This window comes from Oryctolagus cuniculus, chromosome 1, assembly GCF_051225735.1.
Source record: "Oryctolagus cuniculus isolate XC-2025 breed Fujian yellow rabbit chromosome 1, ASM5122573v1, whole genome shotgun sequence".
In the NCBI taxonomy this organism is placed as follows: Eukaryota; Metazoa; Chordata; class Mammalia; order Lagomorpha; family Leporidae; genus Oryctolagus; species Oryctolagus cuniculus.
In genome coordinates this window covers 169,272,926-169,287,604 of record NC_142867.1, presented here as the reverse complement: position 1 = coordinate 169,287,604, position 14,679 = coordinate 169,272,926, and the positions used below count along the sequence as shown (strand labels likewise).

Below are 14,679 nucleotides of genomic sequence, written 5' to 3'. Positions count from 1 at the left end.
TCTTATTTAAAAATAGTGAGACATTACAAACACTGCCTCAGCCAGATGATTAAGTTAATACCTTAATGATAAAAAACTTAGGTTATCTTTAACAAATAGACTATTGTAGCACATTTTATAGAAAAGATGAAGTGAAATCAGCAATTTACTTTAATGATCTGCCTCCCAAAACACATAAATCCAGTCCAATGATAAGGAGAATAACAGCAGAATCATAGTAGGGGTAATTTTTTTTAAACTATCTGGCCAAACTTTTAAAAGCTGTCAAGGTAATCATAAACAGGCAAAGTCTGAGAAACTGTCCCAGCTAAGAAGACTGTGAGGAGGCTTGACAACTACAAGCTGGATGGCATCCTGGAACAGAAAAATGATGGACGTCAGGTAAAAGTAAGGAAATACAGCTCATTAATTCTAAAAAATATACATACTACTCTAAGATATTAAGGAGAGCACTGGATATGAGGTATTTGAGAACTCTGTGTACTACCTTTGCAATTTTGCTGTAAACTTACAGGTGTTCTAAAATAATCAGCTTATTTAAAAAATAACAATGTAAAAAAAAAAAAACAAGTACTGGTATTGCTATGGTTTGTCCTCTGAAAATTCACTCCTACTGTGAGTATTTAAGAAGGTAAAAACTTAATCCAAGTATGTTGACTAGAGGTAGGACCATTACTAGGTGAACAGAATTAGTTAAGATCACCAAAATGGAGCTCCCGTGATTGAATATTGTTAGCTTTCTAAGAAGAGGGTAGAGAGACCACACACGTGTGTATTCCCTGTCTCTTGTCACAAGATGTTACCTGCCACCTTGGAACTTTGCCAACAAGGCCATCACCAGATGATTAGGGAGCAAATGGAACTGTGACTCAAAATAAACCTTTCTTCTTTATAACTGCTCCAATCTGTGGTGTTGTGTTGTTAGCCAACAGAACATAGACTAAAACATATATTTAAAGAGGGACAAATCAACAGGTGATGAATAAAAAAGGCAAGTTATGCCTCCACTGCCAAAAAGTCTGTCTAAATTGTGAGCAGTATACTGAGTACTGCTCTAACTTAAATGTCTTCATTTATTCCCAGATTCTACCTTCTGTTACTGCAAATTTTCTTCTCCTCTACTAATGCAATGTAGCAAAGAAAATTATTAATCTCAGTGTTACCTTTGAAATCTGACCCTTCATAATGTTCTTTTTAATATTTATTTGAGAGGCACAGTTACAGACAGAGAGAGGGAGAGACAGAGAGGTTTTCCATCTGCTGGTTCACTCCCCAAACAGCTGCAATGGCCAGAAATGGACTGATCGGAAGTCAGGAGCCAGGAGTTTCCTCTGGGTCTCCCACAGGGGTGCTTCTTCCAAGTCTCTCACACAGGTGCAGGGGCTGAAGCACTTGGGCCATCTTCCACTGCTTTCTCAGGCCATTAGCAGAGAGCTGAATTAGAGGAGGAGCAGCCAGGACTCAAACCAGTGCCCATATGGGATGCCAGTGCCACAAGCAGAGGCTTAACCTAAGCCACAGCGCTGGTCCCTCTTCATAATTTTTTTTTAAAGATTTATTTATTTATTTGAAAGTCAGAGTTACACACAGAGAAGGAGAGGCACACAGAGAGAGGTCTCCCATCCATTGATTCACTACCCAATTGGCTGCAATGGCCGGAGCTATGCCAATCCAAACCCAGGAGTCAGGAGCTTCCTGCAGGTCTCCCATGGGGGTGAGGGGCCCAAGGACTTGGGCCATCTTCTACTGCTTTCCCAGGCCACACCAGAGAGCTGGATCCAAAGTGGAGCAGCCAGGACTAGAACTGGCGCCCTTATGGGATGCCGGCACTGCAGGCAGCAGCTTTACCCACTACGCCACAGCTCCAGCCCATCATAATGTTTTAAGGCATTTTCTCAGTTTTTCCAGGTATCCATAACAGTAACTCTGCCTTCTCTAATATGTACACTTCATTTTATTCTCCTGCCTAACTGCATTATCTAGCAGTTCTAGAAAGATGTCAAATAACAGCAGTACTAGTGGTTTTCTTGTTGACTCATGTCTTCAATGGGAATGCTTCTGGTTTCTCTGCCATTCACATGATGCCGACTATGCCTTAACATATTCACCTATTCCATCTGTTCCTCTTGCCAAGGATTTTTTCTTTTAATTAGGAATGGATTCAAACTTGTATTTAGATGCAGAAAACATTTTAAATTAGAAAACTTTTCTTTAGTTTTTTAATACAAGGAATTATGTTAAAGCATTTCACAGTAATGAACTATCCACATTTCCTGAAAACACATTTTAATCAAGTTATTGTATCAATATAGTCATAACTGTTAAATATAACTTAGGTTTACTTCAATGTTAATGATGTGACATACTTTTTGTCCCATCTTAGTATCAATGTTAAACAGAATGCATAAATCAGTAGGAAGCTTTCCTTCTTCATGCTGTGAATCAATTTAAGTAACAGCCTAATTATCTATTCCTCGCAGGTTTAAAACAATTCAATGTAGCCAAAATTATGTCTATTTATATTTTTAAAATAAATTACTTTATCCACCAATTTTTTAACATTTAATGCTTTTTTTTTTTTTTTGACAGGCAGAGTTAGTGAGAGAGAGACAGAGAGAAAGGTCTTCCTTCCGTTGGTTCACCCCACAAATGGCCACTACAGCCGGAGCTACGACGATCCGAAGCCAGGAGCCAGGTGCTTCCTCCTGGTCTCCCATGTGGGTGCAGGGGCCCAAGCACTTGGGCCATCCTCCACCAGCCTCCTGGGCCACAGCAGAGAGCTAGACTGGAAGAGGAGCAACCGGGACTAGAACCCGGTGCCCATATGGGATGCTGGCGCCACAGGCGGAGGATTAACCAAGTGAGCCACGGTGCCGGCCCATCATTTTACTTCTTAACCTTGGTGATATTACACAGGCAGTTGCTTTATTACTCTTTGTATATATGTTTCATACATTTGTCTATTTCACAGAAATTTTTAAAGGCCATTTTAAAACTCAAAATATAAATAACCCAATCTTTACTTTCAAATGTCAATTAATGCTTCTTAATTCACACCATCCTGCAGAGAAGAGAAATCTGTATTTCCATAATCAACAAAGTCTAAAGCCTACATACCTTATATAGTCCAATGCCAGGATCAATAAGACAGACACGAGTTGATGTGGATGGTTGACTGGAAGATCCCACTCTTGAAGTTTTCTTGACTTTAGGTGGACTATTAGAACATGGTTTGACCTGCATATCAGTCTGTTTAGATGTGCTAGGAAGATCAGAGTCTGGGCGAACTAGTAGCTGAATAATATCATTCAGTCCAACATCATAGTCAAATAAAGTGTATCCATTCTCCAACTAGAAAAGACAGAAAAAGATATTGACATACTTCTTTCACAACTTATCTTACTATATCTTTAGTTACCCAAATATTCCAGCCAAACTATCAAAATAAAATTGATAGCCCTGTAATTTTGTGATTTTGAAACCATTATTGTTTTATGCTATCTGATATTAGCATCTTCTCTGGACTCCAATAAATTCTTAACAACATTCCATATGAGCTACAGGAAACACAGCTATTATCTATATATCTAGCTATATATAGATATGTTTTTTCTAACATTAACATTTAAGTTTTGTTGGTAATTTTTAAATCAAGTGGGTGGGGTACGAATAAGAACCATTTTTAAAGTTAATTCTATCCAAATATAATGATTATCAAACTGTATTGTGAAATCTTCTGTATTACAAATATACTATATATTTTTTTGACTTAACAATTTTTTTTTCATTTTCGATTCTCTTTATATACAGAAGATCAGTTTAGCATACATTAAGTAAAGATTTCAACAGTTTGCTCCCACACAGAAACATAAAGTGAAAAATACTGTTTGAGTACTAGTTATAGCATTATATCACAATGTACAGCACACTAAGGACAAAGATCCTACATGAGGAGTAAGTGCACAGTGACTCCTGTTGTTGACTTAACAAATTGACACTCTTGTTTATGGCATCAGTAATCACCCTAGGCACTTGTCATGAGTTGCCAAGGCTATGGAAGCCCCCTGAGTTCACCGACTCTGATCATATTTAGACAAGGCCATGGTCAAAGTGGAAGTTCTCTCCTCCCTTCAGAGAAAGGTACCTCCTTCTTTGATGACCCGTTCTTTCCACTAGGATCTCACTCATGGAGATCTTTCATTTAGGTTTTCCCCCCCCCCCCAGAGTGTCTTGGCTTTCCATGCCTGAAATACTCTCATGGGCTTTTCAGCCAGATCCGCATGCCTTAAGGGCTGATTCTGAGGCCAGAGTGCTGTTTAGGACATCTGCCATTCTATGGATCTGCTGTGTATCTCACTTCCCATGTTGGATCATTCTCTCCCTTTTTTATTCTATCAGCTAGTATTTGCAGACACTATTCTCATTTATGTGATCCCTTTGGTTCTTAGTCCTATCATTATGATCAATTGTGAACAGAAATTGATCACTGGGACTAGTGAGAAGGCATTGGTACATGCCACCTTGCTGGGATTGAACTGGAATCCCCTGGTATGTTTCTAACTCTACCGTTTGAGGTAAGTCAGCTTGAGCCAAATATACTATATATATATATATATATATTATCCTGCAAGTTACCCAGATTTTGAGATTAGTTACAGTGAACTGTAACTCCCCTTCCTCCTAAAACATATCAGTTAAAGTTCTAATCCAGAGTACCTCAGAATGTAATTTTTGGAAACAATGTCTTCACAGAGGTAATCAAGGAGTACATTTATTTATTTATTTATTATTTTTAATGTTGACAGGTAGAGTTATAGACAGTGAGAGAGAGACAGAGAGAAAGGTCTTCCTTTCATTGGTTCAATCCCCAAATGGCCACTATGGTCGGCTCTGCGCCGGCCCAAAGCCTGGAGCCAGGAGCTTCTTCCTGGTCTCCCAGGCTGGTGCAGGAGCCCAAGCACTTGGGCCATCCTCCACTGCCTTCCCAGGCCACAGCAGAGAGCTGGACTGGAAGAGGAACAACTGGGACTAGAACCTGGCGCCCATATGGGATGCCGGCGCCGCAGGCAGAGGATTAACCAAGTGAGCCAATGCACCGGCCCCGAGTACATTTAATTAAACAAGTACAAAACCGAGCTGTTATGGGCTAAGTTTTGCACCCCTCACCCCCAAATTATTTAAGTCGTTAACTCCCAGTACCTCAAAATGTGACTATTTGGAGAAAGGGTCTTTAAAGAGGTAATCAAGTTAAAATGAAGTCATTGGCCGGTGCCGTAGCTCACTTGGCTGATCCTCCGCCTGTGGCACCACCACTCCGGTTCTAGTCCTGGTTGGGGCGCTGGGTGCTGGTTCCGGTTGCTCCTCTTCCGGTCCAGCTCTCTGCTGTCGCCCGGGAGGGCAGTGGAGGATGGCCCAAGTGCTTGGGTCCCTGCACCCGCGTGGGAGACCAGGAGGAAGCAGCAGGCTCCTGGCTTCGGATCAGCATAGCGCCGGCCGTGGCGGCTATTAGGGGAGTGAGCCAATTAGGGGAGTGAGTCAACGGAGGGAAGACCTTTCTCTTTGTCTCTCTCTCTCGCTGTCTATAACTCTCTCTCTCTCTCTCTCTCTCTATTTGTCTAACTCTGCCTGGCAAAATAAACAAATAAATAAATAAATAATTTACAAAATGAAGTCATTAAGGTGAACTTTAATCTAATTTAACTTATATCCTTATAAAAAGGGGAAATTTGGACACAGACACAGCAGGAAAAGGATATCAAGCCTCAAAGAGGCCATAAAACTGCAGCAATATACTGAAAGCCAAGAAAAAATTTCCAGCAAATACAGAAGAGCAAAGAGGGATTCTGCCCCCTGCCCCAAGCTACCAGAGAGTATGGGCCTGCTGACTGACACCTTGAATTCTAGCCTCTAGAACTGAAAGCCAATAAATTTGTTACTTTAAGTCACCTAGGGCTAGGGCTTTGATACTTAGTTACAGCAGCAACTAAGTCTCCATTTGTTTCTTTATAAAATTCAGTTAGCTATCACACTATGATACAGTGAAACAAGAAAATTTAATCCCTTGAAGATCAGAACTACTACTTCCTCAGAAACATGACTGACTGAAACATTATTCATTTTCTCCTCATCTGTAAAATATGTCATTATTCACAACTCTAACACAATAAGATCATATCTGAAAAGTAAAAAATATACTCCTGCTCGAGTTACAAACTTGCTAATGTACAAATGCAGTACCTTTAATTCAGTAATCCAAGGAACACACCTAGCACAGTCCCACATATTACAGGTATCCACATTTATTAAACAGAACAAAGATGGAGAATTTCACAAATTTCTCATTGGGAAAATTAAGTTAGGTACCATATGACAGGTTAGCACATTTAGTCTAAATAAGCCCAAGAAGTATCCTAGTTAGTAAGCAGATAACCACCCATATGGATAGGGATTGTAACACTGCTTACTTTATGAGAAGCAAACAAAATTGAACTCTCTAGTCCTGAACTTGGGGTAGGAAGAACTCAAGAAGCAAAAACTGCATCCATGAGGCCAGTGTTGTGGCGTAGTGGGTTAAGGCACCCCTTGCAATGCCAGCATTCCATATAGGTGCTGGTTCACGTCCCGGCTGCTCCACTTCTAACTCTGTTCCCAGCTAATGTGTCTGGCAAAAATGCAGAAGATGACCCAAGTACTTGGGCCCCTGCCACCGATGGGGGAGCCCAGATGGAGTTCCAGGCTCCTGGCTTCAGCTTGTCCCAGATCTGGCCATTGCAGCCATTTACGGAGTGAACAAAGCAGATGAAAGATCTTGATCTCTCAATCTCCCTTTCCTTCCTTCCCTCCTTCCTTCCTTCCCTCCCTCCCTCCTCCTCTCTCTCTAATTCAGCCTTTCAAATATATAAACCTTAAAAAAAAAAAGAGCTGTATTCATGCCTTCATTTTGAACATTTTCCAACAACATCAAGTTTAGAACACACTAATTCTGAAAGAGTTGAAAAAAAGCAGAACTTGCGGGGGGGGGGGGGGAGCCATTGTAATCCATAAGCTGTACTTTGGAAATTTATATTCATTAAATAAAAGTTAAAAAAATTGAAAAAAAAAAAAAAAAAAGCAGAACTTTACCAAACATACAACTTAAGAACACTATGGTAACTATTTAACCTAAAGTATTAACTGGAAAGGTGTTATCCAAAATGAAGGCAGTAGATACAATGGTGAAATAACTGGAGACGGAAAGTTATTTCCATAAACATCTTTCCATGGAAGTTTGAAGAGCAAAAATCAGAGGGTCCTATGCTCAATTAATCCCTTTGACTAGTTTCTGTCAAATGATTGTCAAAAATAAACAGGGGCCAGCACTGTGGCGTAGCAGGTAAAGCCGCCACTTGCAGTGCCGGCATCCCATATAGGTGCCATTTGAGTCCTGGCTGCTCCTCTTCCAATTCAGCTCTCTGCCATAGCCTGAGAAAGCAGTGGAAGATGGCCCAAGTCCTTGGGCCCATGCACCTGCGTGAGAGACCGGGAAGAAGAGCCCAGCTCCTGATTGGCGCAGCTCCAGCCATTGCTGCCATCTGGGGAGTGAACCAGTGGATGGAAGACCAATCTCGCTCTGCCCCTCTGTAACTCTTTCAAATAAATAAATAAATAAGCTTTTTTTTTTTTTTTTTTTGACAGGCAGAGTGGACAGTGAGAGAGGGAGACAGAGAGAGAAAGGTCTTCCTTTTGCCGTTGGTTCACGCTCCAATAAATAAGCTTTTAAAAAGAGAAAAAATAAATACAAGCTGGGGGGGGGGATGTTATGGCATGAGATTAAGCCACCAACTGTGATGCCAGCATCCCATATGGGTGCCAGTTCAAGACCCAACTGTTCCACTTTAATCCAGCTCCATGTTAAAGCACCTGGAAAAGAAGAAGAAGATGGCCCAAGTACCTGGACACCGGTACCCACAAGGGAGACTCAGAAGAAACTCTTGGCTCCTGGCTTTGGTCTGGCTCAGCCCTGGCCATTGCAGCCATTTGGGGAGTGAACCAGCAGATGGAAGATCTGTCTGCCTCTGCCTTCACCTCTCTATACGCTGCCTTTCAAATAAATAAATCTTTAAAAACAAATGAATTAAGGTTACTTCAACTGATAGTTTAGTTATTAATTTGAAAGGTAGAGCCACAGAGAGTGGGAAAGACAGAAGGGGAGGAAGTGAGATGGAGAAAGAGGGAGGAAGCGAAGGAGGGAGGGAAGGAGAGGGAGAGAGAGAGGTAATATGACTTTTCCATCTGCTAGCTCACTTCCTAAATTCCCTAATAGCCAGGGGCCAGGGCCAGTCCAAAGCCAGGAACTCCATCCTGGTCTCCCATTTGGGATGGCCAAGTTCTTTACCATCATTTGCTGCCTTCCCACATGCATTAGCAGGGAGCTGGATTGGAAGTGCAGCAGCCAGGATTTGAACCAGGCAATCCAATATGGGATGCAGGTGTCTCAATCAGCACTGCACCTGTTGTGCCACAAAGCCTACCTTGAAAGTGATACTCTTTCTAAACTAGGTCTAAGAAGAAAAGTAATATCTAAAGTTAGAGTGGAAAACAAAGCATATCAAGGTATGAAGCCCTATAATAAAGTTGTAACCTCCTTTCCTTGGACTTGTTATTTAGAGATTTTCTTTTTACAGATTTTTAAAAAATTTATTTGACAGGTAGTTTACAGACAGTGAGAGAGAGACAGAGAGAAAGGTCTTCCCTCCGTTGGTTCACTCTCCAAATGGGCACAACGGCCGGAGCTAGGCCAATCTGAAGCCAGGAGCCAGGTGCTCCCTCGCGGTTTCCCTTGTGGGTGCAGGGGCCCAAGGACCTGGGCCATCCTACACTGCCTTCCCAGGCCACAGCAGAGAGCTGGATTTGAAGAGGAGCAACCGGGACTAGAACCCGGCACCGCAGGCGGAGGATTAACCTAGTGCGCCATGGCACCAGCCCCAAGAGATTTTCTTAACCCAGAAAATACACTCCGTTCCTTCTCTTAATTCATTGGTACTCTTCCAGTCTTCCTAAAACACTGATTATTACTGCACAACAAATTCCACACAGCTTTATTATACAAAGCTTCAAACACTGTGAAGAGTAATGGAATGATTTACTTGAATAGTACTACTGTTCTTCCAGATTTAATGGAAGTGCAGACTGACAGTTACCTGTCATTCAAATTATGCTCCAAGAGAAGGATGGGGTCATCTAGAAATTATGAACAGCCATGAATTTGAAGCATGAACTATAATCCATCAATGTTTCAAAAATAAATGTTTGAGAAATGCCACACTAGAAAGATAGGGATGCAGGATTTACAATTCTGAAGAAGCAGGAATGATTAAGAATTCTTTGCTTTGTCAGACAGCACTCTTGAATTTCTACTAGGTTGAAGACATGTAACGGGAAAAACGGCAACTGCAATGCAAGGGAAAAGTAGAAAGCAAATACCAAATGTCAATAGGCAAACAGTAGGGAAGCTTTTCCCAAAGGACTACTGACAAGGGACGTAAGTAGAGGACAATAATTAATAATGCCATATGTCTGTCACATCATATATAAATATACACATGTTCCTTTAGCAGGCATATATACTTCTGTAGTGTATGTGAAAACAATATGTACTGGGGCAAAAGGCAACTACTGTTTCTCCAGCTATGGTTCATGCTCCACATCTACAACCTATTTTAATACTATCCCTATTTTGATTATAAAGAATGAAAAAGGGGAGACAGAATCCTTTCAAAATAATACATGTTCAGGGCCAGTGCTGTGGTGCAGTGGCTTAGTGTCCTGGCCTACAGCACCAGCACCCCATATGGACACCAGTTCAAGCCCCAGCTGCTCCACTTTCAATCCAGCTCCCTGTTAATGTGCCTAGGAAAGCAACGGAGGATGGCCCAAGAGCTTGGGCCCCTGCACCTGAATGGGAGACCTGGAAGAAGCTCCTAGCTCCTGACTTTGGCCTTGCCCAGCCCCAGTCACTATGGCCATTCAGGGAGCGAACCAGTGGATGGAAGACTTCTCTCTGTCTCTCCCTCTCTCTCTCTGTAACCCTGCCTCTCAAATAAATAATAACACGTGCTCTAAAGTCTCAGAAGATTGAGAAATCCAGCAACATAACTCTTCCTTTAAAAGACTCAATGCCCAGAGATGCTGCAATCTCAACCTTCCAGATAGGAATGTCCAAATGAGGTTACCCTACTCTAACCAGAACTTACAGTCCTGAATTGCCATTCTCCATTTTGGTCCTGATAGAGTCAACTGTGCTGCTTCTCAAATTTAATTTGCATACAGATCACCAAGAGATCTTGTTAAAAATACAGATTTCACTTCAGCAGGCATCATGTGAGGCTCCCAAGTGAAGCTAATGCTGCTGATCCTGAGAATCCAGGGACTATACTTCGAATAGTAACAAACTGAGAGACCAACTATCCTTCAACATTTATTTTCAAACTTGATGTCCATCAGATCTCCTGCGGGGTCTGGTTAAATTCCAACTATGTATGTGCAATTCTGGGGTGAGGTGAGCAGCTATAATAGATATCCACAAGTGATACTGATACACACCAAACATTAAAAGCAGCAAGCATTAAATAAGTGGGGGAAGTTGGGTACCACCTAAATTGTAAACCCTGTAAGTTTGTTTTATTTATGACATTTTTCACTATGTGGTAGTAAAGCATCCCGAGGAAGGGGTATCTTTTTTATAACGGAAATGAAGGCATTTTACAGGATAGAAATAGCCTTGGGATACAAAACCAACAGCTAATTGCTATGCCCATAATACCCTGTCCAAAGACTGTGGTGCTCTAACCAGTGCCATGGCCACTTATCAGCCTATATGGAAGGAAACCCAGCTGGAAGCAGTGTCTTCCTTTTCTGTCTCCAAGTCAATGGCAGGCACCAGGGCCTGGCTACATGGCTCACTTGGTTAATCCTCTGCTGCGGTGCCAGCATCCCAGATGGGTGCCGGGTTCTAGTCTCAGCTGCTCCTTTTCCAGTCCAGCTCTCTGCTGTGGCCTGGGAAGGCAGTGGAGGATGGCCCAAGTGCTTGGGTCCCTGCACCCGCATGGGAGAGACCAGGAGGAGGCACCTGGCTTCTGGCTTCGGATTAGCATAGTTCCAGCCGTGGCGGCCATTTGGGGGATGAACCAACGGAAAAGGAAGACCTTTCTCTTTCTCTTTCTCTCTCTCTCTCTCTCTCACTGTCTGTAACTCTACCTGTCAAATAAATAAAATCTTTAAAAAAAAAAAAAAAAAAGCAGGCACCAAAGTTCCATTCCTTATCCCTACTGGCTTATTACTGGGCTGAAGAAATCATAGTAGTGACTTAGCGACTGTCCTAGAGAAAGAAGTACAAAGGTTATTATCCTCAAAAGTTTTCCCTAGATTCTGGAACCAGCTTCCTGATTTACTGAAGTCTACTTCATTGCCCTAAATTTAACTCAATTCCTACAGTTTCCAGAGAACAGTCAGGTACACTTCATTTTAATATTTTATAATTAGACTTTAGAGGCGTGGCCCAGGGATACATGCTCATCCTTTATTTTTATCTCTGGTGCTGAAGTAAGCGAACTATCTAGAAATTCATGTACCACTGTCTGTAAGTATTACTGCTAGAAAACAAAATCTGTAAGACTGGATTACATACTTTTCACCTGTGACCTAAAGGAAATGTTATCAGTCACTTGCACACAGCAATAAAAAGATACACAGCATTTAGTAGAACTATTTCAAAGGCAAAGCTTACAACTAAATTGACCACTTGTTTTTACGAGTCGCAACTACTAAGAAAACAGTATAAAACTGGTTGCAAACACAAATCAAAAGGTATTACAACATTTCTTTAAGAAGAAACTCTTTGCCAGAGTGTAATTTTTTACTCTGAAATTTCGGGAAAGTCTTGGAAGGGCAGTAGGCTTTGCCGCAGTAGCTTGCTTCAACGGAATCAGAGAGAGCTACATTTATTGTAAACCACAAGACTCGAGTCAAACTGTGGTCTCTCGACTGCAACATGCCAACTTCTTCGTGGGTTAACAACACCATAAAAAGACAAAGACAAAGACAAAAATAATCGGATGGCTCTGTGTCTAGGTACAGTCTAGGAAACCTGTGGGATAGGAAACCTCTTAAGCTTGCCAGCCCAGGGCCATACCACACAACTACCCCAGACTCCCACAAACACCCCAAGGCCAAAACTGCTTTTAGCCTTCAAGTTACCTCCGGCTATGCTGCGGTGCTGTGTTAAAAGCTTGATTTAAGGGCGATCTTCCGAGGCAAGAACAGCCAAAACAATCTTATACCCCTTTCTACTTTGGAAATAAAACCCCTAAACTATACAGGGCAGTTTTTAACCCGGTCCCACGTTACATCAATAGCCCCTTCAGCTCAGGTCTCTAACCTCGGCTAAGGCAAGATTTCCAGATCTAGGAGAGGTGAGGGAGGGGATCCAAACGTTCTGGAAGCCCTTCGAATCCCCAGCGTGTGCAAATCCTGCCACAGTGAGGAGGCAGGGCCAACGTTCCGGTGCTCGAGAGACCAACGCTCGAGTTTCCACCTCCTACTTGGGAGTCAGGGACGCGGAAGAGCCTCGGAAGCGATGTGAGCCCTTAGCCGGGTCGGCGCGGCCACGAGCAGGGGGAGCCCGGGCAGTCAACGCACCCCTCCCGCCCGGTGGCATGGCGGCCAGAGCCAGCTGCCCTCCCCACCCTCCCGGGGCCCCAGGCTCCGCCGAGCGCGGGAAGCGAGGCACCCAGGGACCTGGCAGGCTGTGCCCGCGGCCGCTGCGCCACAAGAAAACAACGGCGAGGTCTCTTCCCACTCCGCTAGGCGTACCTACGGTCGGGTTGGTAGGGACGTCGCAGCCCACCGCCATCCCCACCCCGCAACAGGCCCGGGCCCCGCACCCAGCGCCGCGCAGGGCTGCCCACCAGAGGTGGGGGCCAGGTGCGCTCTGCGCGTGCCGCACGCCAAGCCCCCCCGGCCCACGCGCCCAGGGGAGCCAGGCTGCTCCCTTGCTGAGTCCCCCAGGGGCGCGGCGGGCGCGCCTCACCTGCTTGCCCCGGTAGAAAAGGCGCTGGCACTCGGGCCGCACGTCGAATAGCGCCCAAACCCGCTCGCGCAGCTCCTCGATCGTAGCTTTGCGAGAAACGTCCTCGATGGTGCGTGTCTGGGAGCCGTCGATGGTGCGAACCTGGATCCACATCTTGGCACGGGAGCGGGGGGGGTGGCCCCCTTTGTCTCCCCCTCTGCTCGGGGCGCTGCGCCCCGCCTGGCCCGAGCCGCTTCGCGGCGGCTCGGGATCTCCGCGGCGGGCGGACGAGCAGGCGAGCGCGCGCACACGGGAGAGCAAGAGCGACTGGACGCCAGGCCGGACAGGCGGCGGCGACTCCCAGACCGCGCACCCGCCCAGCAGAGCCGAGGAGGCAAAAACCGGAACCAGCCCGAGGCGCTACCGCAGCCTCCGCCTTACAAATAGGAAGAAGCCATATCTGCGCCGCGCGGAGTGTTTACTTATAGAGCTGTGGCTCCCACATGGAGGTCACGGCGCCAACCCGGATCTCGCGAGATTCGTGCCGGGCTCCGCCTTTAAAGAGGAAGCGGCCGGGGAGCTGGTTACAGACCCGGGGGACCTACAATGGGCGGAGCGAGGAGGGCGGGACCGGCCAAAGCCGTTACTTGCCACACCGTCTGCACCTGGGCCCCTGGCACACCCTCTAGCCTTCGGTTTTTCAGACGGTTACGCTGCCGCCCACACGGGTTGCCCTTTTAGGTCCTGGTTTTGAGGCTGAGGGGGCGGGCGACTCCGCAGGCCTAGCGGATTCGGTGCTTTAGTCTAAAAAAACATACCCAAAATAAGCAACCCTGACGTACACTTGTCTGATCGTGGAAAGACAGGCGCGGGCGGGCGCGGCCTAAATTTCTGAGAAAGCACAGAAGGAAATGAGAACGAGCCAGCGCGCTCATCCTGACGGCGCCTGCCCGGCGGCCTGGCGGCTAGTAGCTGAAGGAAGGCCCTGGGGACATTTCTGCTTCGTGGACACGTTTCCCGTCAGGCCCGAAAGCTGCCTTCCCGCGGAAACCCGCTTCCGGGGCTTTCCCGCCGCTGGGCGGAGGTGGAGGCCCACCCCGTGGGCTCGGGTCCTACTGGGATCGCGCCCTCCGGCCCAGCGCGCTCGCGCCCGGGCTTCCCGCCACGGAGGTGCCCGTGTCGCTAGAACCGTTTGCAGATCTTCACGTTAGGTGTGCCTTTGGCTAAGGGACTATAGATTTGTGGCAGATTCTTTGAAATAATGCAGAACTACCCACTCCCGAAGAAAGAACTCCCAAGATCTTAACTTGGCTTAAATTCTCTGAGGTAGGCCCAGTGCAGCTCTGCCTAACAGGGGTCCTCTTTTAAAATGAAAATGTGTCTTAAAAAGGGGAGGTGATATAAAAGAAAACAAAGCAACTTGAACTTTCTGTCTTTCAAAATCAGTAACTTTATTTCCATAGAGTAGCATTTGGGAATAATAAAAATAATTGCAAGCACAAACAAGGTTAGCAGTATCTTAAAAAACAAAATAAGACAGCCTGACAGGTCAGGGGTAGAAACCATGGACTACAGACTCATGTTTCGGCTGTCTGCCCTTGCTGAACACTTCACATGCACCTGGAACTTCTAAA

General features: G+C 45.0%; 1 protein-coding gene across 11 annotated transcripts in view; it reads right to left on the bottom strand.

The window, feature by feature from the left end:
• The window catches only part of UHRF2 (ubiquitin like with PHD and ring finger domains 2), a 103,312-nt gene extending 89,685 nt beyond the window's left edge, over positions 1-13,627 (bottom strand). For 9 of the 11 annotated variants that reach the window (XR_016210305.1, XR_016210306.1, XR_016210307.1 and 6 more), the window contains exons 1-2: positions 13,067-13,627; positions 3,118-3,351 (exon numbers count right to left, since the gene is read on the bottom strand). Coding sequence is in view for 2 of the 11 variants with exons in the window: in XM_051858202.3 (XP_051714162.1) it covers positions 3,118-3,351; positions 13,067-13,219 (387 nt within the window). In the remaining 9 variants the exon portion in view is untranslated. Of the gene's footprint in view, positions 1-3,117; positions 3,352-5,199; positions 5,503-13,066 lie in introns of those variants that run through there. The other 2 variants (XM_089299398.1, XM_070051889.2) reach the window with 2 other exon arrangements.
• Between the last annotated feature and the right edge of the window lie 1,052 nt (positions 13,628-14,679).